The following is a 24,106-nucleotide window of genomic DNA, read 5'->3' on the forward strand; positions in this document are numbered from 1 at the left end:
CCCCCTTTGTGGAGAGACACAGGACAGCCATCTGCACCGTCCGCAAAACGGTTGTCAGGTACCCCCATGCCTTGATGCGATTAGAAGGATAAAGAGAACTCGCGGAGTATCGCGCAGGACTCGCCTTGTATCAGTAGTACCGGAGGTAAGGGCCTGATGCCATTGGCTGTGATATAAAATTTGATGATAGTAGGTGGACAGCGAGTTTGATACTAAGAACAGGTTCAAAACCCCCTGGAACAGAAAAATCATCGATCTGCTACTTGGAGAATTATGAAGAAGGGGCAATGAAGAGAGGTAGCCAGTCAGCCAGTCAGAGGCATGTTTCAGGGAAATTGTTTCAGAGAAATTCTTCAAGATCGCTACAAGCAACTGCATATGGTCTGGACGGGTGTCCAGCCTAACGTCACAGAAAAGGGTGTGCTGGAGACTTCTGCAGAGGTGGAGGTGAGGTTAATCGTGAAGAAGGACGAAATATTGAAGGTGACTCGTCAAATGACATCACCGAAATGTATGCTTGCAGTATCCAGACAGTTCTAGCACTGATACTTTCTCAGAAATATCTCTGTGGAGTGACAGTTCTCAATCATCTCGTCAAGCAGAAGACCAATGACAAAGAAGAGGATTTCCTAGCATGGCAGTGGCTTCAGAAACTAGTGAAGACACTGGGGGAATGCAGCATGAGTTCAGAGGAGAGCAATTTAGAAAATGATATTGAAACAGTCCTTTGCATCAAGAACATGATATGGCGCTGTGCGATAGGACGCGAATTGGATATTGTTGATCACCAGAGACTTGTGGATGATGACATATCCGCCCCCCAAGGCTTAAAGTCAATGAAAGAATACGCACAGCTGGAAATCCAACGACTTCCAGGTTACTGGTGTAGCGGTTGGGTTTGGCAGGGACAGGTGCCAGGGGTCCTGTAGAGGTGTTCGAGGTCTTAGATAGTCATATATAGCATGTCTTAGGGTTAGGTTCTATACATCCTTTCCTCCAGCTTTTGCTGTGTGTTTGCTTGAGCCTTGTCTGAGGCTTTACTTTGCTTTGGCTTTGGCCATTTGCTGCCTCGGGTCTTTGCTTTTGAGGCTCTTGCTGCAGTTCTCGTCTTGTTCTCGTGTCTCAAAGGTTTTAGCCTCATGTCTGCTGTTCTCTCACTGGTGTCAGAGTGCACTGTTCCACCGGTCAATGGATTGCCTAAAACCTTGCATAGTGAAGAATGGCTCATGGGCCTGAACAAACATCAAGTCGGGAAGTTATCGATCTCGGACAAGATATTTAAATGGATGCAGGTTGCGGCAGTGTAGTGTAGTAGTAGTAGTAGTAGTAGTGTATGTGTCTAGTGTTGGTGTATATGTGTAGTGTATATGACATTTGACTGTGTAGATGTCAGGGGGGGGAGCACTGCTAGTGTGGAGCGGGGGCCGTGTGCATTATGTGCATGTCAAAGGTGGAATGATTGTGTTATGAGTGTGATTTCGGCAAGACTGAGTGTGTGTGTGTGTGTGTGTGTGTGTGTGTAGAATAACATTGTACATACAAGGGCATGAGGACGGAGCATAATAAAGTAAAGAATTAGTACTTACCAAAATAGATTGGTTGATGGGCTGGAGAAGGGAGCCACGAGCAGTATAGAAAGCTCTGTGATAGCAGTGGGCTCGGGTTAAGGACAAGTTGGTCAATTGTGAGATTATTGACCTCCATGATGACCACGTTGTTGTGGCGCTCTCGTCATGAAATTATAACATGCTGCAGAAACATTTTGCATCATCTTGATTGTGCCAGGGTTAAATTTGAGAGAGCACTTCCATTGAGTGGAGGTCATTGGACCATTGGCATTATTGGTCCATGAAAGTCGCTTGCGAGAGACTCCTTCTCAGCCAGATGCAGAAGGACCTACCCTCGAAGTTGACGTTATTGATGATGTTGAACTTACAAAGAAAGCTGATGTTGGAACTTCAGAATCTAGCAGAAATCCTGAAACACATATTTGTGCAATTGCTTCAAACCTAACAAGAGGGATTAGGCTGAGGAGATGGCGACCAATATGAAACCTACATGAATAGGATGAACAACCCAAAAAACATAATCCTCCCAAGCAAAAAAGAAACCCTTAAGTGAGATCGGCATAGACTGATCCAAGGGAAGAAGGACTGGTATGCGAATTGAATTGCATTTTTGCAACTCAACTATTTGTTATACCAGGCAGCACATGACCACAATTGTGTTACCTCCTTATATTATACCTCCCCACATAGTTCCCACACTCCGCATTTTCGCATTTTTAGCCACCTACTGCAGGAATTACACCACTACTCCCAAAACATTCATCTATTTTGGGAATCTCCACAATATCCATTATTCCCACACCCTTCCCACGTTATTCTAGCTTCACCACTACACCACAATTGGTCCCTGTTCTTATATAAGTAGTAGTTTAGTATATATGTGTATAATATCATATAATACACCACTTTTTCATCTATTTGTGTGCCTGCTTCTTCTCTAGAGGTCATTTAACATATGGTAGGGTAAAGAATACTTTTACATTTTTGTACCTTTGGTAAGGAAGGTTCTATTATATTCAAAACATGTTTATGAGCACATATGAATAGATTCCCATCTTTATTTGACCCCCTGAAGTGCCCTACATCAATAGATATAGCACATATGCAAAAAACACAGAATATGTTCCTATTTAGTTATTTCTAGGTGGACAAAATTGGAAAAATGATTCCCAGCATCTATTCAACAATTGAAATAATGTATCAGAAGCCCAGGAGGATAGGATAATCTTCTATTGCATGATGTGTCTATCTTCTTCTGGTGGTTCATCTACTGTGAAATTTTTTCCCATAGGACTGGACCTCAATTGAGATGAGGGGTCTATTTCTATGTATATTTGGAGTAGATCTGTCATATAGTTGGCCCAGAACACACATAGGATCCTGCTACAAGAACAAAAATATAGAAAATCCCTCTTTAACATTTTGGCTGTTTTTCAGTATCTTAATCTTGCATAAATAATACAGCCTGTTTATATATCATTATCATAGCATGTATACTTGCTTTGTATGACAAGGATCAGCTTAAAATAGGCCAGAGTTTTGAGCTAGTGTGGATACTCGCTATTTTTACTGATAAGGAGCCCATACTTTCAAAATATCAAAATTTAAAAGAAATAAGTGCTGAGGAAGTGAAATAGATAAGAAATTGAGTGTGGGAAAGTTCAAAGACCCAAAACATCGAAAATAGTCAGTTAAGCAGTAGTAGGACTTTAATGCTAGGTAAACACCACATTCCTTCCACAACCATCTAATCTCAGGGCAGTATCTAGTATAGGTTCCTTTAGTAGTCTACCATGTATCCTATATATTTTTAATGAAATATTTGACCTGTACCATATATAAATGTGGCATTGTGTAGAAATATGTCAATTATCACTTTTCACACATATGTTATTTTACTTGTCATTCAGTCAGTCCTTTGTGGATCTTTCTAAAACTTTAAATCCATCATCAGGGACATATATGAAAGATATCCCAGGTATTTGATCACCTATCGCAGGCTTGCTTACTATGTAGGCTTATTATCAGTAGAAATACCTCCTGTACATCAGATATCAAATATGCGCTCTATGTAGAGCTGATCCATGGGAACATATTCTGTGTTTTTTTGTATATGTGCGATATCTATTGATGTGAGGCACTTCAGGGGAGATAGAGCTAAGATCATAAGGATTATTTCAAGGTTGCAATTTCTCTATCTCTTTGGACACTATTTTGCCCTTGAAGTTACTATCGCAACAATGGATAATCACAAGGAGTGTATATTTGATGAGCTCTATGCTTCTGATACCTATGTAGAAGCTCAGGACAATCTTCAGAAGTTGCTCAAAGAGCCTGGCTATTCATTGGAATGTGTCATAGCAAGTCTGATGTTCTTTTCTGATGCCACTTACCTAGAAAATTTTAGAACTGCTAAGGCATGGCCACTCTACTTGTATTTCAGCAATCTGACAAAGTATGTGTGATGTAGCACTTGGCCTCGTTCTAGGCTCATATTCAGCAATTCCATGGTGTCATAAGGATGTTACAACCATTGGGTCATTGAAATAAAGTAACGACACTGTGTCATGTAAAGTTCAACTATATTAAATCTAATCCATTTTAGGAAAGAAACTGACAGCTCAAGTATGTCACAAATGTGTGGCAAGAACACCATGTGTAGTGAGTGGTGAGTAGAGAAGAAATTCGGGCTTCAAGACAGAAGGCACAAAGCGCGCCTGCAAATGTGTCAGTGAGATGCCAATCATGAAATTTTAGGACACGCACAACGCCACAAGCCAGCAATATCTAATACTTTTTATCATTTTTCCCTGCATTAGGGGCTGCAACGTTACTGGTGCCTGCTTGCATATCCCAACCACTATCAAAGTTTGCACTTTCCTTCAAGCACTCTCATCCAACACACGAACACACCACTACTGCTCCCAACCCTCAATTGCGGCTTCATAGACCCAACTATCAGTGCTGTCCACAATACTGAATATGATTGAATATTATTCGGATTATATTTGAATACCCTGAATATAATACATAGGTCCTGTATTCCTAGTCATGAAGATTATGGGTGAATATGTTACAATACATTATGAATACAATACATTACGGTCACTGTATTTATCCATATTCTGAATACCTACAGTTGAAGATTGGTGGCCCGGGAACACGAACAAAGAGAGACAAATTGACCGCAGACAACGTGAACTGTACAGTTTATCTACAAATTTCCCACACGCCAAAATTCAGCAGAATCGGAAACACTGCGACTTTCGCACTTCAAATCAAAACATGGCCATATCTGGCGGCCGCAGCACTGATCAGCTTCTCGCTGACCTTCGAAATGCAATCACAGGCCTGCCATTGACTGTGCCAGAAGGAACAGAGGATAGCCCTCTTGCCACACACCTTTGTGATTTTAATGTTGATGAAGAAGAGGGGCCGTTTTACTCTTTTAATCGCTCATGGGAATGGGCATTTCAACGTAATGGATACTATGTACACTAGTTTTGCATCCATGCATACGAGTTGCATACTTCGACAACCAGAACTTATGGCCCACTAGGAATCTTGGCTGTCGTGCTCACATTTTGCTTGAACACCTTTACGAGACTTATACGACCAACGACGGCACCATTAGAAAAACATCCGCTACCATTCCCACATCAGTCCCAGCCTCGCCATCAAAATCTGCCCTCATTGCAGCTTTGACTATGTCTCGCAGTGGTTCCTCTACAGTTCAAAATGAGGTAGACATCTATCTAAGTGGTCTCTACCCTTGTCCACCTGAACAAATGACCAATCCCCTTCAGTGGTGGAAGGTGAGTACACTTCTCATATAATTTCTACTGAAAATGTCTCGATGTAGTCTTCACAGCAACATGAGACGACATTTCCTATCCTGTCGCGCATCGCTCGTGATGTCCTCGCTATACCCGCTGTCAGTGTTGCCGTCGAACACTTGTTTTCCAGTAGCAAACACACCCTTTCTGATTCACGCTCCTCGATGACTGCAGAGACCGCTTCTGCCACTGTCATTACCAAGGAATTGTTGAAGCTTGGCCTTGGTGATGGAATTCAGTACCTCGATGGTGTTTCTATCCATTAAATATGAATAGATACAAATACCTATGAATACGATATGAATAAAATAACACTATCATTAAATATCTCGGGGCGGATTGAGAACATAATATGGTTAGAATAAAATATGCCCTCGAGATTATTTTATTCATATTTGGACAGCACTGCCAACTATACATCTATCAGGACCCTGCTGCATCTCCCCCACACCTGCTACACCCTCTCACTCTAGCGTCATTTGTCATATTTTCCCCATGTTTCACATTTGCACATTTTCATGTTACTTACAATGTGCATTTGTTACCTATATGTAGTTCTGCATCGAATACATTGCCAACTAACTGTGTGTATCAGTATGTTGAGTGTGCCCACACATGCTTCAAATTCAATGCAAGTAGTATTATCTACTATCTACTGTCTCCATTTTTGATATATTTGGGATATGTCAGATTCATGATGCTTGCAATTGATGGGCCAGGCACTGGAATGTTGCGGTAGCAGGGAATGCATATGGTTCTCAAATGGCTGCCATACAAAAGAAGGCAAATAGGGACTCTGATGTGGTGGCGGCCAACCATCCGACCATGACAGTGTCTGACTCCGTGGCGATGATCCAAGGGCGGTGGATAGTAATACAAATTGGATATATACTAGGCTGGATGACTACAACAAAAGATGTATTGTACTTTTAGGATAGTATCCTTGAAAGATATATTATTCTGCCTGTATCCTGTGGATTTTTTGCTTAAATACTTCTTTTGCAATGATGAGAGGTCATCATGTTTCCCTTCATTCACACCCTGAAATTCCCCATCTCATCCACCAGTTGCAATCAAGGTCTGCATGTCTGGCGAATAGACAACTGCCCATGCGTGAATGTTCCCAGTGTCGATCAGCTCAAGGATTATCTCTCCGCTTTCCATGCCCCATTGCCTTGCCATCCTATCCTGAGATCTGCTTGACCATCTCAACTCCAGCAGACAGACCACACTGGCTGTGTGTTCTGTCCATTTTGCAATGACTTTGTAGGTGTCGATGTCTCACAACCTCACTGCACAACCGCAGGGTGCAAAGTCCACACAGCACCAGCAAAGACAATGTATGGTCCTGAAGAAAATATCTGTCATCAATGATTGTTATCGAGAAATCTAGGAAAGAGATACGATACTGTGACTTCATTTACCCAAGAAGCGCTCAGTGCCATCGACACCCCCTTTGCGGAGGGGATGATCTGGATGAACGAAAGCATCCTGGGCTAATGACACCCTCAATCAAGGGACCTTTCATCAATATATCTATCTGACTGTGATCTAGAAGGCTACATGGAGTCAATTCACTTCAGGTATGTCCTAGATTTTTGCCCTTTAGATTGTGCTCATCAATGTGCCCCGTTTTCACCCTGTGATATGGACTTATGACTCAATCCATGCACTGCCTTTGGGATTTACCACTTGGTGCGTGCATTGGCATTTTCATGATGAGGACTCACTGGTACTGGATGCCTCTGACCTGGTGTCCATGCCAGTATCAGTGGGTGTGGAGGCATATGTTGCGCCCCAGCGGAGAAGCGCGAGGGTAGCTGCCAAGGCTGCTCCAATGTCTGGGCCAACGACCAAACAATCAATTGCTTCGTCAACATCAATGACCAAATAATCAATCACTTCATCTGGTGAGATGGGGTCAGCGACCAGACAATTAACCAGCTCGTCAACCGAACCACTCACCAGGATTGTTAAACCCCCAGGTCATGGTGGGAGGCAACCTGTACCACCCACAGAAACTGAGTGACCTGAGACGAGCAAGGAGTTTGCTCGTCGGGTCCAGGACAGATTCGTCCTGCGTAGTCCACAAACCTCTGCTGAACGCAGCTGTCATGCCTAATGTTTCAGTGTTCGGAGTCCACTTGAACCCCAGACCATTCATGATCAAGGAGCATGTTTTAATCACCATTATGGCTACTGTCGGATGGCAATCTGCATATGCCGTACATGCACTTACTCGTGTTTGCATCAACACAATTAATATCATCTTGCCAGACCAATATAATTGCAGTGCAGAGAGTGTTCTACCATCAAACCTCCAACTTCAGTTGTGAGTGTGTCCAGAATCTGACCGATATCGCATTGGGTCTGATATCCACATAGATAAATGTATGTTGGTCATGTCTACCCCCCTTCAGCCTTTAACTTTACATTGGTTTTCTGCCTTGGTCCTTTGATAGAGCCAGCCTGAGTCCTGATAGGTTGAGATCCATCATTCTCACTTCGTGGCATCTTCCTTGCACCATCCTCACTGCTTCCCAATAGGCTTTCTGTATGTCCTCGTTTCCGTGGTTGCCCAGTCATTGCTGGCACACTGGGTGGCAGTTGGTTCATCTGACTATAGGTCACAGTGTTCTGACTTGGAATTTGTCGAGGCTGAGTGTTGAGCATATGGTGAATATTTGAAAGCTTCAATAGTCAGTACTAGTCAGTGCTTTTTAAAATATCATGTCAATGGCTTCTAACCTCCTGGCAATATATCATGAGTAAAGAAAATTTGAAAATAGCCATGGGAACCCGCCTGGTTCATAGAATTCCAAAAATTTGTGCTGCTGATGAGAGATCTTGCAAGGAAAGAGATCAGCCACGTTGTTGGGGAAAAGGAAGAGAATTTGTGCAAGATGCTTGTGGCAACTGTCCATTTTTCTGCTCTGTCACATTAGTCAAACTCATTGCGCCATAGACCAATGAGAATAAACTAGACAGGAATATGAGAGTAGGCTAGGATTGTGCTCCAGATGCTTTTGCGGTGTGCGCACAAATATAGAGGGACCGTTACCCATAGTGCTGCGAATGAAACCAGCTGTCAGTGGACAGTGTTCTTTGTGCCAGTCATAGTTGGTTGAGGGCGTTTGTGCTAGATATACCACTGTTCAGCGTTTCTATTGCCAAAATAAGTATAATGGAGATGTATATTTGATTGCACCTTAAGACCCTTGATCTGGTGAAATGGTTTGAAATCAAACAAAAAGAAGCTGAGCCTGGACAATCAAGTATAATTTGATTTACAAACCAGTATTATGCATGCAACTACTCGGACACCAGAAATTCCAGTGGTGCGGCATCTACCCATCCCTCATGCTGAAGGCTGCCATTGTTCTTCAGTTTTCTGGGTTCAAGAGCGTCATTGGCACACTGTGGGAGGTTGATGATTGTGTCGCAAAACATGTCGTTGAGGATTTCTACAACTAACAAAGGTTGAAAATGCTATGAATTATAGCCTTGCAGACAATTGCTGAGATGAGTGCAGTTGAACAAGAAAGGCCTTCTGCATGACTTCAGCTTCAAAAGTGTCTGGGAACTGCTGATATTATAATGTTGGCTTACCATGATTTCACAGTCATTTATGGTGGTCTTCATGCTCACGGAAAAGCTCCTTCTGCTCCAAATATTATACATCAAGTGGACCAGATCCAGTCTGAAACAGAAATGGTTCTTTCAAATTCTGCCTGTGGTAAAAATAATAAAGCAAGCATAGCATGTCTGATTCAGATCAACCACATAAGATGTTGAAATGGACTATGACTAGCATGCTAGCTGCAGAACGCCCCCAAAAGCAGAAGTTGTGAATGACCTAGGCAAGATAACATTGAATTTAGGTGAGACTTGACTGATATTGTGGTGCATGACACTGTGCTTGCATAGTGTTGTGCAATTATCAATGTCTATGCCATTGCAGGGGTCTGCAGTTCACTGTGATCTCATGGTACTTCAGCAAACGCAAGGCTAATTGGCCCGTGCGGAAGGCATGTGGTTGGAGTCATTTCCATCAGAAAACTATGGGTTCATCCTGGACTTAAACTTGGGTACAAAGAAGAGTGGTTGCTGCAAGCTATTGCTAAATGCTGAGACTAGTGATTGTCCTTCAGTATGTCCAGGTTGTGGAGTCATGGACAGAGGCTTTAGAGTATGACTCAGGCTATTATCAAGTTGATTATTGCGTGGTTTGTGCATGGCCATTCTGTGTTCCTGATGAGGCTCCTAGCCCAGCAACCAATCTATTTTGGTAAGTACTCTTATTTTCTCTATTATGCTCTGTCCTGATCGGACAGGAGGTAAAACAAAAAATGATTCTACAGTGCGTAGGTATGAAGATCTATCAGGGTATGGTACATATTGCCCAAGGAATGGTAGTACAACTTGAAGGAATAAAGGTTCAGATAAAAATATGAATATGGAGGCGGGACGACCTTGCGATTGTATTTGCTCAGTAGTTTTACCAGGGCTGCTTGTCGACATCAGCAGCGCTACCCTCAAGCTCATCCTCCTCATCCTCTACAGGATCAAGTCCTTCTAAGCCATGTTCCAATACGACACATTGATATTGAGTCCACATTGCCTCAGCGATGCGATCATGCATTTCAGTGCCTTGACAAAAGTCACCCTCGTTGTCTTCTTTGATAGCAACAGCCTCCTCATCAGCAGCTATGTCAAGGTCAGGGTCCTCCTCCAAAATTTTGTCTCCATCTCCATTATTGACAGGGGGCATACCCTCACTAGGGTCGTGCACACAAATGTAGCTATGGATTGCACAAAGCATGGCTGGTATTTGGGTCTGGACCAAACCGTAATGCACTTTGAATTTAATAAGTTGTGCACCGCTACATGTGGTGTGGGAATTTTTAATAATCATGTGATGGATACCGTGGTTCATTCATCGTAAAATTTCATTGCAAAACTTCTTGAAAATTGGGCCGTAGTGGTTCCTGTTGACAATGATTACTATGAGCTGCACCAAAAGGGCATTGGTAGTGTCTGCCGGGTTGGGCTGCATTCTGATGATAAAAGTAGTGATGATGGTTGAGAGCAGACCAGCCTGATTCGCCCATGAGATTTGCATTGATAAATATAGAAATGAATGCACAAAATTCAGGATAACAGTTATATCACTTTGGGCTTGGTTGACGAGGTCATTATCATACTCATTCGAGATCCTCTTGTATCTCGCCCAGAACTTTGATCTATCATCCTTGCCATGTTCTCCTGCAATAGTAGATTCTTGAAGGACTTTGAGGATGTGCCCCAGCATGTCTGATCTTTGAGAAGAATAAAGTCTGACGTCAAGTGCATGCTGCTGATGAGTTGACATTCACATATCCTTGGCAATATTTTCTTCAATGTACACCACAGGATTCTTTTTCACGTTATTCAGCTTGATTTCATTGTCCAGGGTATATGACTTTTGAGACAACATAATTAGATGCTAAATGTGCCGTGCTTATTGGTTAATGATTACATATTCTCAGTCAGGCCACCACGTTCCTCATTCACATTATTCAGCTCAAGTTCATCCTGGATCTCATTCAGGGTGCTTGACCTTTGAGATAATAGAGTCAGATGTCAATATACCATGCGGATTGATTGACATTCACACATTTGCAACAAGGTCAACCTCGATCGCATTCCTGTGTGTGCATGGGTATTATGGACAACTGAGTCTAATTTGCTACTTACTCGTTGGTCAGGAAGTCGACCCTGACAGGTTGGGGACTGGGTCGTGATAATGTGCTTGGCATGCCATCCTCTGGCTCCAACTTCAAGGGTCCCATCTCTGACACAACAGTATGTACTGTCATGTCATTGTGTCATTCTTTCATTGCCCATCCCCACTCCAACTTCAATGGTCCCATCTCTCCATGTCGTACTTTGGGAATCAGTCCATCCCTGACAGTACCATTGTGTCGTTCTTTTAATACTTTCCCCCACCTCCAACTTCAATAAAGTATGTGAACTGACTCTTCGGGGTCACTTGATAAACATTCGCGAATGAGACCTGCTGCAAAATTTTGCAAACTGGGGTGAGGATCAGTAAACAAATTCTTCGCTCAGGTGCGCACATTGCTGCTCCATTTAATGTGGATTTTAACTCTTGGGGGTTGATTCTCCATTCTCTGCCATGCAGGAGGTGCCAGGCTTTCAAGGCTGCCACGAAGTTGGACAACACTGAGCTGGAGTAGGATCCTGCACAGCTCTAGAGGAACTCGAAAAGATGAAGACAGACCATTAGCTCTATGGAGATCAGTCGCTGTGATACACCTGTGCCATCTGGTAATGGATCTGGACCAAGTGCTGCAGTGCCAACACACGCGGACTTAACACTGGCAGTCTGCCATGTGATATACTTCGTTTATAACCATCATCACCATTCTAAACAAAAGACCTTTTTGAAAGTTTTCCCACTTATTGCATAGTCTGTGATAGCACCTGAAACTCGGATTACCATGATTTGCATTTGTACTGTTGTGCATGCACTGTGGTCAATCACTCACGGTCTCCTACCCATTGAATACAGGTACGTGTCGTCATTTCAAAACAGAATATAAATATTGAGCTATCTGCAGGAATGGACTGGTATTTTTTTCCAGGCCATGTCATTGAAGGCTCTTGGCCTTCGTGTCCAGCTCGGGCATCCTGTTGGCCAATGCTGCATTCTCCCTAGACACACATTCAACAGTGAGTTCGTGCTAATAGACACAAACGGAATCCATGAAGTCGGATTGGATTTCTGTGGTTGTGAAACTTTGAATTCACATGTTGAAAACTGCAGCCACCTTTCAACTGCTGTGCAACTTCCAACTTTTATCATTTGAGTCGAAGGCATCTGCCTATGAGTTCTATCACTCACTAGTTCGTCTGACAGATAATACAGGTCTTACAAAATGCAAGGTAAGGTGCTTCATCATTTTGTCTACTTGATTACTTGTCTTAACCTTTGACTTTAAGACTGTTACAATGTGTTCTTACAAATGGTTCATGAGTGGCAACATCTTAAGATTGTGAAACACTTTGGTCATGGACATGAAGTGAGCGGCATTGATGGCACATCGCAAGGTGAATGTGTCGTTATCTGTCCAGCTTGTCCCCAGCCTGGTAAGGATTTGCACGATGGCTGGGCACTTGCAACAAAAGCGAACTGGTAAGTATTAGAGATTTCTAAGTACAGATATGGGCTCATGTGATTCAGTTGGTTGTACGCCACCACCACTGTATCATTGCAAGCACTCCCATAGCACAGTTTGACTCATATTTCATTTGGTGCATCTGACATTTCAGCCCACATTCACTAGCACAAGCACTTTCTTTTGTGCATCAGTCTGTGCACCTTTGGCTCCATCAATTGTCCTCTGTCTGTCTATTCCATATATGTTTTGGTTTGTCAGTGCACATTTCTATTCTATTTCTGTGTATTCTTACAGCAGGCTTGAAACCTATATAATCATTCTTTGCCAAGTGGTTGTCACAACAGAATTAAAGTCTGTTTCTCCTGAACTGTGCATGTTCAAAACCTGCTGAATGATCCATGTTTTGTCTGTGCCTGCTGCCTCTCTTCATGGTCAGCTGGTCCTTCTGCAAGGCCACCTCAAGACTCGCCTGGATCATGGTCAATGAAATCTTCATCAGCAAAGTCTTCTATTCTATTTTTGTCAGATTGTGAATGCGAATAAAATTATGGATGGTGCAAAGGGCTAGGGGTAGTGTTGCCGCAGCTGCAGCTTGGCTTAATAAGCCACAGCTTATCCTATAAACGGCTAGCTGAACTGGTAGAACCATGGCTAAGCGCCGGCTCGGTTCCAAAGTGGCTTGCAAGCGGCTATTTACAGGTTCGGCAGGAAGCAGCATGACCCGAGTATTAGGGAAGCCAAATCTGAGTAGTAAAATGACAGAAATAAGCAAACAAATTCAGTCATGACAGACACAGAGAGTGGAAAGGGAGCTCTTGAGTCTTGAATGCATACAAAAGATAAGGACTCTACAGAAGTTGACGAAGGTAGGGATAATCTGGTTTCTCGCTGAACTGAAGACCGCGAGCATAAGTGAGCATGGTGGTGAATCCTGAGGGAAGTCCAGAACAGAGTGTTTTGGGAGCTTCAAAACATGAGTAGGTACTAGGTAGCACTGCAGTAGTACTAGTAGGTACAACATAGATCATCAATAATGGATCCAGCACAGTCCAGTCTGAAATAAATAGTAGATTGTCAGATATAACGAGATACCTAATCAACACTCATCCTCGGGGTCGCTGCCTTCAGACAACTCAATGACATTCTGATCGAGAGCATCGTTTTCGTCATCCTTTGCCAAGAGATGGAAAAGATTGTCCAACTTCTTGATACTATCTTTTCCCTGTGCTTCCATGAGTACAGAGAGCAAGTCCATGTCAGTGTCAGCTTCCTCAAATGCTCGCTCGTCAAGTACTAATCCCTCTGTAAAATTAAGGCGAGACTTCTTGTAGAAAAACTTCAGCATTTGAAGAGCCTCCATAAGTGCAGGGTTGATGCGGTTGTGCTTGTTTGTGTCGGTCTCTCCACTGGAAGAGAATATGCGTTCAGACAGAACTGCAGAAGCCTGTATAGGAAGGTAATCCATGGCAATCGAGAAAAGAATCGGAAATGTGAACTCGTTCATCTATAAGAGATACGTATAAATTAATACCATAAGATAAATAGCCCTCCAAGTGACAACATACCAGCCAAAATTGCAATATATCAGTGCTGATTGGTGATGTTGTTCCATTGAAATATATGTCAAATTCCTGATTGACGGTTTTGTCCTCTCCACCGTGAAGATTACATACAAGCATGTCATCCTCAAGTCCATATTCTTCCCCAATGGTCTCAAACAATGACAAAGGCTTGCAGGCCCTTGCAATGACCTTGACAGGTGACTTTGCACGACATTCCTGTCCCCTGGAGCGGGGCGTGCTATCATGCATCTGCAGGGTGTTAGAAACAATGCCAGGTCAGATGTGCTCGAAATACCTTTGATTTGATTACTTGTATTGCTTTGTCAGATCCCTCATGTGACCAATGTCTCTTGATCCAACTCATGCAATATGCTGGGTTAAGAACTAATGAAATGCATTAATTATAAGAGTAAGGAAGACAAAGTAAAAATCACATACCCATTGCTATGATATACGTGTCTGATTGCATACGATCATAATACTTCTGAGCCCATTGTAACCCAATGTCCAAGAATGGCTTCAGATGGGGTTGGCTATTCTGAAGAGACTTCCACTTCGCAATGAATTGTTCGAAGATGATGATAGTGCCGCATAAGACTGGCAATCGTTCTGACAGCATGGACTGAAGTGCGATATGAGGAACCTGGATGTAAAATAGTATTGCGCATCACTATTAACCATTCAGTTCATTTGATAGAGCTTACCATCAGCATAACTTCACAATCACGAAGTACAAGCCACTCTGTTGTCGAGAGTTTGTGCCTTCATAACTCCTTGTTATTAGGGCGCTCAAGAAAGTAATTGATAGGCTAATAATGGGTTGAGTTGATGATAACAAAAACATTCCAACACATTACCTGCTGTAGATATCGGAGGTGTCGTACCATAAAGTAAACGGAGTCCCAACGTGTTCTCGAATCCTGAAGCAACTGCAGAACAGAAAGTTCACATGACTCCGTCCATCCCTCCTTTGTTGTGTATGTCCACCATGACTGCTCATTGCCTTCCATGGTGATAGCCTCGAAGGCATCTCTGCGCATACCAGATGCACGAAGCACTTGGACAATATTGCAACCAAGTGCGATAGGATCACATTTGAGGGCTTACTCATAAGTGTGTGACTCGGAACGGTTCTGGGGAAGCGTAGTGATCCAATCATCATCTTCGGGCAGATCCAAGTTCGTAAGACTCTTGACAACATGGCCAACACAGAGGTTAAGGATGTGAGGGAAACAATGAATTCTGCAGGAGAGAGCATCAAAAGAGATGTCACATTCTTCTAGCAAGATCTCAAGATTGGTCATCATGGTATCATTGTTATTGGCGTTATCCATGGTGAAGTGCCCAATCTGGGAGGAAGTCAGCAGGAACGTATAATACATCAAGGATGTATACCCTGGCTGTGATTTCGGCCCTATCAAGCAAGCGGACAATAATATTAGCCAAGTTTTCTCCAGTATGACGCCCCTGCACACGATGGAAAGCGATCAAAGCAGCTTTCAGAACGAGGTGGGACGCCTCGCGCGCGATCCAATGTGCAGTCAAACACAGGTATGGGCGTCGATGTTTGTCCAACCACAGATCTGTTGTCACTGAGATCTTGCCTAGTGCAGCCTACATACAATAGATCAGTAGGACTCGGGAGGTTTGGTAGAAGAGACACATACCTTTAGATCATTCTCAGAACATCGAAATACTTCTTCCATGCTACAATGATAAGTTCTCTTGTCTTTGTTTGCTTGGGGATGTCACGTTCTTTCAAGTCCTTGCGCAACAAGAGTAGGAGTTGTCGAAATTCAGCACACTCGACGACGTTAATAGACTACATTGGATGCAATCAACATAATGAAATATTACAGAATGTAGACACTTACTTGATCATCTGCAACTATAAAACGAATGAGACGGGCATGGAATTCTTGATGATTGAAATGATCGATGGATGGGTCCAACTGGGAGGATTCTGTTGTTTGGGCATTGGTACCACTGGTAGTTCCAGCCTGGGTCCTTGTGCGCATAATTTGGTTCTCAAGCTGATGCTTGGCGCAGAACTGAAGGTATGCTTTTGAGTGGAGAGCATCAAGGTGGCCTCTGAGAACGCTGGTTGATGTCCTCGGGCCATAACTGTAGCTCTTCTCAGGTGTCTTCTTTTTCTTCCTGAAGGATAGTGTCAATTTAATTATCAGAAAGGCAAAGAATACTTACATGCACAACCTGCATGTCTGCTTTTCAGAAGTACGTTCGAAAAAATGATTGATATCAGTTGCGCCTCTAGACTTTCTTGGAAGCCGTCCTCCCCCAGATGGCTCTGTAACCTCCAATTCTTCAAGGTCTGACTCGTCAGAGCCGTCAAAGGATTCAGAGCTTGAAGAAATATTGTTGTCCTCGGCATCATCATCAGTTGATGGTTGAAAGTCTGATTTGCTTAAGGTCTCTGGTGGCGCTAGAGAAAGCAAATCTTGTCTGACTTGGCGAGTTCGCTTCCTCACAACAGGATGCGCACACGCCAGCTGTGGTGTAGCAGGTGCTGATGCACGTGTGGTTAGAGGTTTTGGGTCGTTCAGCTTGGCTGGTATAACAACAGTATCAAGGACAGGCTCGAGGACAGGCTCAAGGTTCTCTATGATGGGTTCAAGAGCATGTACAGGTGCGGCTGTGTCCAGGAGGCGAGCCTGTTGAGGATCTTTGTGGGGATTATGATGAGGAGCACCAACAACAGACCCATCTGCAGCAATCTTCGGCCGAGGAACTCTACGGCTGCGCCCTAGCTCTGCATTGTCATCAGTTAGGCTTGGTGCAAGTTCCTCAGATGCAGGGGGTGGTCATTTGAGCTTCCTCAACATTAAGTTAGTCGATGAAGTTTGAACTTTGAGTTGACGTGAACTCACCCTCACATTTAAATGTTAGCCACTAGTCAGGGAGTCAGGGTTCCAGGGGCCAGGGCTCGGCAAAGTTGGTTCTGGGTGGCCTCGAGGACAGACTGCTGTGAAATATAATTATAAGTGTAGTAAGATAGAAAAAGATCGTGTTGTGAGATATCGTTAGCAAGGTCAATTGTGATTGAATCATCAGGTATCGCATATCAAGACTAAGCAGACTGTAAGCGGGCGCCTTCCATGAGTAATAACACATAAGATTCCATGGAACAACCTTGGGAAAGTAATACATGAGACAACAATAAAGACAAGAGCAAAGGATACACAGCACAGCGACAAAACATAAGTGATCCCAGCGAGAATAAATCTCAGGCACAGTTGCAACTTGCAGGAGATTGACAAGTCATTCATCTTTGGAATCATCATTGTTCTGCTTCCTCTTGCTGACAGGACTTAAGTCAGACCGAAGCCACCAATTAGTCTTCGACACGTAAAATTCCTTGAGTTCCTTGTGGTCCTCCACAAGGATGCGCTGCAGATCGGGAGAATCAGCATCAAGCCACCCTTCCTCCCAATCAAGGTGAGTATTGAAGATATTAATGATGCCCTTGTGCGATTTCATGGCCTCAAGGCCATCTAGCTTTATCGCAACCAAGTTGTCCTGCGATGCCATCTTGACTATTGGGTCATGCAGATGAAGCTTCACAAGTCTAGACATTTTCCTCTGCTTCTTTCATTGAGGGGATGTATCTTGCTGAGAACATCTTCTGCAATTGCTGCATGAGGGCATCAAGAGCCGGGCGACCCTTGAAAAGAGGGGTTGTTGATGTAATAGAAGACTTCAATTGCAGGAAGTTTGCCTTCCCGGAACCCCCCGAACCCTGAACTTGCTCAGGGTCCAGGGTTGTGTGTAAGAAGTGCGATCGCTGAGCATCACTGATACAAGATACTGTGAAGATGAACATGATCCATAAGATCATGTATAGCGTTACTCCATGTCGTCCTGGAAGTTGTGAGGTGTGTTCATGTCGGCAACAAGGCGAGCAGACATGAACTGCCATGTCCCCTATCAACCGTCATTAGGGTTCGTGAGTCATGACCATCACCGAAGTGAAATGTACATACAGTTCTAGTAATTTGTCTTGGCCCCGAGTCCTGAGTCAATTTAGCGAGATCCCAGTCTATGAGAATACCTTCATTCTCACGCACCATGATATTACCTACACTGAGGTCACAATGTAAGATGTCGCAATCCTCATATGCATCCTGATGAGCTAGAGATAATAGTAAATAAGAGGCCATCGCCCGAGAATGGAGAGAATCACATACCTATTAAAGCATCTCGCACTACTTCAACAACTTGGCGAGAACTGATGAAGGATGTGATTGGGGTAGCGACAATATTAAGAACGAGGCGATAGTGAACATGAGCTATAAGAATAGCTCCTGTAGGACGGGCCCATGGCGCATCCTTAAAGTGACCGGTTTGGGTGGTATGTGCATTCGAGCCACCCAAAACATCACCAAAGGCTAGGCATGTTGCAACATGTCGAACGTGCTTCTCATTCAGACACTTGTATACATCCCCTTCTGGAATGATGTCCAGCAAAAGGACACACCATGTGTCCTTCAAGAACACAACACGATCTCCCTTGGTATTGTACGCAGAGAATCCACGTGTATTGTGCCCTATGGGGGAGAGTCCTGTTGCAACCAGAGCAGGGACTAAGTATGTTAAGTCTGAGTGAGCCGTCTGCATCTTTCATTGAGATCTGAAAGATTCGGGCATTCGATGGTAAACCGAGCTTCTGCCTGACGGTGGTTATGAGACGCAGGTAACGTGATGTAACACGGGAAATGGTTTCGTCATGGCCATGCATTGCATGAGGTGCAACATTGTAGCGTCGGAAGAAATTGATAAGGGCAGGAGACTCTCGATAGAAATAGGCTCAGTGACAATGAATCCCTCGTGATCCCACCTTATCAGGCGAGCATAGTTCTTGATGATGAGGATCTGGTAAGCGTGAGTGCGCCACTGAGCACCTAGCTGAGCAGAGGCGTATGCGGTGATTTGGCCCATCGTGTCTCTTGCTTGTTGAGAAGACATAATAAACAAGGAAGCACTGGACAATGTAGAGAATGGGTCATCACCCTTGTTCCATTTGAACTCTACCATCATCTCAGCTTTCGTCACATCACACCTGTCGGGGGTCTTGATGTTCAACGGGTATATGCAAACATCGGGCTTGATGTCATATTTTATTGATTTGCAGTTGTATATATCCCCCTTGGAAGAGACATCGACGAAGGATAAGTCGAAGTTGAATGCGCTCATGGCGTGCACCTAGTAAATGAATTCAAATTAGTTGATAAGGGATATCAATAATATCATGGGGGGTACATACAAATTTACAGTATGCTGGAACCTCACTAGTGCACTGAATGGTTTGCTCGAAACATTCTAATGGCTGGTTAGTGAGAGGAGTATATCCATGATCCAGTAATTGGCTGCTTGGAAAGAATTCGTCCAAAAATTGCTGAACGGGCATTGGACCCACTGCAAAGGGTAACACCTCTTTCCCAAGGCCATTGATTGTATTGATACGATAACGCGCGTTGGTAGAGAATGGAACCATGGTAGATGAGCCGTGTTTGATTGGAGTGTCGTAACCACTGTCTTCAATATCAGTATCAGTGATCAGCTGAGGGTCTCCAGGTGCAGGAGTGACTGAAGGCAGACAAGCGCCAGACCCAGACTCAGGGGGTGCTGACGGTCCATAGGATTGCACAGGTTCATCAGTGATATGAGTAATGACATCGACAGCATCCTGTGGGGCGGCGCTGGCCATGGTCTAAACGGTTAGCTGCTTACACAGCCGCTTCAAAGCTGCAGCTTGCAGCTAGCCAGCTGTGGGAACCGCCGTAATGTGAGATCCGAGTCTCGGCTAAAGCCACCGGTCGAGCCGAGCCGGAAGCTGTGACAACACTAGCTGGGGGGATGCAAGCTTGTGTCAGTATACTATACTCTGGTGGGTGTACCAGTGTTGTGAAATGCCTCTGGGAACCCAAAATATTCTCTCAATGACATTATGAGCTTGAGTGTGCCAAAGATTGTAAATTTCTTTCAATGTTTTTGGCCTGTCACAGCATTGAGAAGACTCTACTACATTGACCTAGATGACAGTGGGATTAAAGCTATAGAAACCTCAAAGCATTATTTGAGCCAATTCAGAAGTGAATCCTCAAGGTACGTTTATCTGCATTTTGTCAGTTCTAACATTAATTTCCAACATCCTCCTTAAGTCCAATCATATGTGATTCTTCCATTGTCGGTTGTCATTCATGACCCAGTTGTTGATCCAAAAGACATCACAAACATCATTGGCCTACTGTGGTGGTCTGCTATCAGCACTTTTTCAGAGCAATTGCTAGATAAACAGACCTAAGAATCAATTATGGTGACCATAGTATTGAAAGAACTGCCTTGAGGATTCACTTGTGAATGGGTCCAGTGGAAGTGCATCTCACTGGTCTTAGTCAAGCAGACAAAATGCAGATAAATGTACCTCGAGGACTCACTTCTGAATCATTGGGTTCATTGGAAGTAAATCTAACTGGTTTTAGCCAAGCAGTTGATACAACAGAATCTAAATCTGTCTGTGTGGGTTCAAAACCTGCTAAAGATGTCATTGTCAAGTGATCACCAGAGTCAAAATCTGTTTCTCTTGGAATGCGCAGGTTTGAAACCTGCCAATGATAAAATTTATTTTCTATGAAAACACATCTTAACAATTGTCTCATGAGTGATTTTCTCAAAAACTGATCTCAACTGATGTTAGCCATGTCATTGCCACAATAGATTCACAATCTGTTTCCATTGAAGTCTATAGGTTTGAAACCTGTTGAGTGATGCATTTTTTGTATTAGAACATGTCTTGAATATCTGCTCAAAGACAGCATCTCAAATGTTGATCTTCATTGGTCTTAGTTGAGTTGTCACCAGAGTCAAAATCTGTTTCTCTTGAACTGTGCAGGTTTGAAACCTACCAATGCTAACATTTTTTATTTATTCTAAACCAAAAACCCAAAAATCTCAGATCCAATGCTTTGGCATTGGACACTGTTTCTCACTCTCAGAATTTTGACCTCACACCCATCAGGATCTGACTGCTGCAAGGAAGCGAACTGAGTGGAGGGATACTATGAAGTGTGCAGGGTGAGGATATGAGAGCCAACAATATGAATGTTAGCATATTCAATTGAGCATGTTGCAATATGAAAAAAAGTGTGTCATCTGACGTGTTTCAATGATGTGGCTAAGACCATCTTTAAATGAGTTTTTGAGAAAACTATCTATGAGAAAATGTTATGATCTGCACGGTTCAAGAGAAACAGATTTTGACTCTGGTGGCAACTTGACTAAAACTAATGAAGATCAGTGTCTGAGAGAGTGTCTACGATTCAATATTCAAGACATCATCTTCTAATAGAAAAAATGCAGCATTCAATGGGTTTCAAACCGTCAAGGTGCATTTTCATAAAATAAAATAAATGTTATCATTGGCAGGTTTCAAACCTGTGCAGTCTGAAGAGAAACAGATTTTGACTCTGATGATCACTTGCAATTTTATCTTTAGCAGGTTTTGAACCCACAGAAACAGATTTAGATTGTGTTGTATCAACTGCTTGGCTAAGACCAGTTGAATGCACTCCCAATGAATTCATTCATAAGTGAATCCCAGGTGGTTGCCAGAGTCAAAATATATTTCTCTCAAACTAAGCAGGTCTGTAATCTGTTACCTTGCGGAGCAAGGTCATGTTGGATGGCAGATAATCTGTCAGTCACCTGACATGAACATCATGCTGTGCAATAATCGAAAATGATAGAACTACGTCAATATGAATACACAAAACTACTTCATAAAGTATCCAATTAGCTACTCAGAACTTGGTCTCGATGAAATACAGTCAAACTCTGAGCTCGATCTCGATGTCATGATACAATTTTAAATTAGTGATGTTCCGGCCCGGCTTAGGCTCGGCTTGGGGGGGGGGGTTAGGTTCACTAGATTTCAAGCCTGAGCCGTGAGCCCAAGCCAGCCCAAAGCTGGGGCTTAGGCCCATGCAAGCCGCGGCCCACATGCTGAATTGCGTGTAATCGATGTCTGAGCTCCACCATGCTGTTCCCAAGACCATGAACACCATGCGCAAACGCCCAGCACACGTCAGCAACTGCTGATGTGGCTCAGACGAATACGGACGATGGATGAGAGCAGGAGAAGGGAAGAAGAGAAGGAGGAGAACGAGAACAAGAGAGAGGAGATGGACGATCGGTAGCACTCGAGTGCTTCGATTCTGCTCGCCCGGAAGAGTAAGTGCTGAATACTATAACTCGGATACCTGAAGTACAGCGTCGAAGAGGGATGTATTTCAAACGGTTGATGAACCACTCGCCGACTTTGGATCTAATTGTAGGTTGGGCACCTAGACCACAGACCAACCAAAATTTCGTAACACGTCGACCTTGAAATGTCTCGAGGGCCAGGCGGACGATGATCTTGTGTTCCATTTGAGATCAACGGATCTCTTTCGGTCGCCATTTCGTGCATATGTAGTTGAAGTTGGGAGTCAAACTTCAAAGAGTGTCACGCGATGAAGAGCCTCCCAGTTATGTTCGCGTGCAAGAGCAATCGCATGGTGCCCATCTGGAATACAAAACATTTTAGCAGATGCAAAAATCACGGGATGATATAGTGAGGATGGTAGAGCGCGTGAAGCCGCATTGGTCTATTTGGATTTGTTGAACTTTCGTACATTTTGTGTGCTGTTAGTAGCCTGTTACGATGTTTTAATCGGCTTATCGAACATGCTCAAAAGGCAATATTAGGACCAAGCTGAAGACGATATCGAATATGCTAAAGGCCAACCTATTAATTGGCTGAAAAAATGACTTATCGCTGTGAAAACGAAAAACAAGCAGACTTAGGACTGCCGTCACGCAGATTTGGGGGTCCGAAAACGATGAGTGTTGGAAGAGGTCGACAAGGCCGATTCCCACAAATTAAAAATTCTCCGGAGCAAGGTCATAAATTTGCACAGTGAACCCCTAGTATAATGATGTGTATTGAAAGAACTGACAAAATGCAAATAAATATGCCTTGAGGATTCACTTTTGAACGAGTTCATTGGAAGTGCATCCAACTGGTCTTAGCCAAGCAGTTGATAGAACAGAATCTAAATCTGTCTGTGCAGGTTCAAAACCTGCTAAAGATGAAATTGCAAGTGATCACCAGCTTCAAAATCTGTTTCTCTTGAACCATGACAGGTTTGAAACCTATCAATGATTGATTCTTTTTTTTTATACAAAAATATGCATTGACATTATTTCTTTATGGACTTTGAAATGTGTTGAATGATGCATTTTTGCTATCAGAACATGTCTTAAATATCTGCTCATGGACAGCATCTCAGACATTGATCTTGATAAGGAAATGTCAAGGTGTGATTTCATAGAACAAAAATGTTGTTAGTGGCAGGTTTGAAACCTGCACAGTTCAAGAGACACAGATTTTGAATCTGGCGACAACTTGACCAAGATCAATGAAGATCAATGTCTGAGATACCGTCTATGATCAAATATTCAAGACATGTTCTTATATGACAAAATGTGATGTTCTGCAAGTTTCAAACTTGTTGCGCTCCAATAAAAACAGATTTCAATTCTGTGATCACAGCCACTTGACCAAACACAACTGTGATTGGCTTGCAAGCAAACTGACCATGAGCAAATTTCAAGGTGTGTTTTCGTAGAAAATGAATTGTACCACTGGCAGGTTTCAAACCTGCGCAGTCCAAGAGAAACAGATTTTGACTCTGGAGATCACTTGGCAAATTGATCTTCAGCAGATTTTGAACCCACGCAGACAGATTTAGATTCTGTTGTATTTAACTGCTTGGCTAAGACCAGTTAGGATACACTCCCAATAAATACATTCAGAAGTGATTCTTTTTTATCCTGCTCAAACCTGCCTCTGATTAGCTGACAAGCTGACTGACCATAAGCATATGTCAAGGTGCTTC

At 43.3% G+C, this 24,106-nt stretch overlaps 9 protein-coding genes across 9 annotated transcripts; 3 read left to right on the forward strand and 6 right to left on the reverse strand.

The window, feature by feature from the left end:
- Positions 1-321: 321 nt before the first annotated feature.
- F5147DRAFT_781473 (uncharacterized protein) lies at positions 322-929 on the forward strand (the record flags this gene model as incomplete). The annotated part of the gene is made up of 2 exons (XM_041442645.1): positions 322-511; positions 580-929. The coding sequence occupies 2 exons, from the start codon at positions 322-324 to the stop codon at positions 927-929; spliced, it is 540 nt and encodes a 179-aa protein (XP_041285055.1).
- Positions 930-6,820: 5,891 nt separating this feature from the next.
- F5147DRAFT_659082 (uncharacterized protein) lies at positions 6,821-7,990 on the reverse strand (the record flags this gene model as incomplete). The annotated part of the gene is made up of 6 exons (XM_041434542.1): positions 6,821-6,900; positions 7,135-7,311; positions 7,370-7,407; positions 7,435-7,618; positions 7,644-7,710; positions 7,838-7,990. 6 exons carry the CDS (start codon positions 7,988-7,990, stop codon positions 6,821-6,823), a joined length of 699 nt encoding a protein of 232 aa, XP_041285056.1.
- A 2,413-nt stretch (positions 7,991-10,403) lies between these two features.
- Positions 10,404-10,658, reverse strand: F5147DRAFT_532652 (uncharacterized protein; the record flags this gene model as incomplete). The annotated part of the gene is made up of 2 exons (XM_041430108.1): positions 10,404-10,502; positions 10,551-10,658. Coding segments are annotated over 2 exons (207 nt in total), but the record flags the coding sequence as incomplete, so codon positions are not given.
- Positions 10,659-11,375: 717 nt separating this feature from the next.
- Positions 11,376-11,657, reverse strand: F5147DRAFT_588351 (uncharacterized protein; the record flags this gene model as incomplete). Its single annotated transcript, XM_041432082.1, has 1 exon — positions 11,376-11,657. A coding segment is annotated over one exon (282 nt), but the record flags the coding sequence as incomplete, so codon positions are not given.
- Positions 11,658-12,039: 382 nt separating this feature from the next.
- Positions 12,040-12,201, forward strand: F5147DRAFT_561737 (uncharacterized protein; the record flags this gene model as incomplete). The annotated part of the gene is made up of 1 exon (XM_041430600.1): positions 12,040-12,201. A coding segment is annotated over one exon (162 nt), but the record flags the coding sequence as incomplete, so codon positions are not given.
- A 16-nt stretch (positions 12,202-12,217) lies between these two features.
- On the forward strand, positions 12,218-12,606 carry F5147DRAFT_588337 (uncharacterized protein; the record flags this gene model as incomplete). Its single annotated transcript, XM_041432077.1, has 2 exons — positions 12,218-12,335; positions 12,410-12,606. The coding sequence occupies 2 exons, from the start codon at positions 12,218-12,220 to the stop codon at positions 12,604-12,606; spliced, it is 315 nt and encodes a 104-aa protein (XP_041285060.1).
- A 1,803-nt stretch (positions 12,607-14,409) lies between these two features.
- F5147DRAFT_588347 (uncharacterized protein) lies at positions 14,410-14,914 on the reverse strand (the record flags this gene model as incomplete). The annotated part of the gene is made up of 3 exons (XM_041432080.1): positions 14,410-14,534; positions 14,589-14,793; positions 14,855-14,914. Coding segments are annotated over 3 exons (390 nt in total), but the record flags the coding sequence as incomplete, so codon positions are not given.
- Positions 14,915-17,736: 2,822 nt separating this feature from the next.
- Positions 17,737-19,875, reverse strand: F5147DRAFT_781478 (uncharacterized protein; the record flags this gene model as incomplete). Its single annotated transcript, XM_041442646.1, has 6 exons — positions 17,737-17,962; positions 18,019-18,092; positions 18,152-18,300; positions 18,356-18,785; positions 18,867-19,370; positions 19,432-19,875. 6 exons carry the CDS (start codon positions 19,873-19,875, stop codon positions 17,737-17,739), a joined length of 1,827 nt encoding a protein of 608 aa, XP_041285062.1.
- Positions 19,876-21,989: 2,114 nt separating this feature from the next.
- On the reverse strand, positions 21,990-22,285 carry F5147DRAFT_728451 (uncharacterized protein). Its single transcript, XM_041439329.1, is given in 2 exon segments — positions 21,990-22,163; positions 22,179-22,285. The coding sequence occupies 2 exon segments, from the start codon at positions 22,229-22,231 to the stop codon at positions 21,995-21,997; spliced, it is 222 nt and encodes a 73-aa protein (XP_041285063.1). The 5' UTR covers positions 22,232-22,285; the 3' UTR covers positions 21,990-21,994.
- Positions 22,286-24,106: the final 1,821 nt, after the last annotated feature.

The sequence above is a fragment of the Suillus discolor genome, assembly GCF_016758755.1.
Source record: "Suillus discolor strain FC423 chromosome Unknown F5147scaffold_138, whole genome shotgun sequence".
Classification (NCBI taxonomy): Eukaryota; Fungi; Basidiomycota; class Agaricomycetes; order Boletales; family Suillaceae; genus Suillus; species Suillus discolor.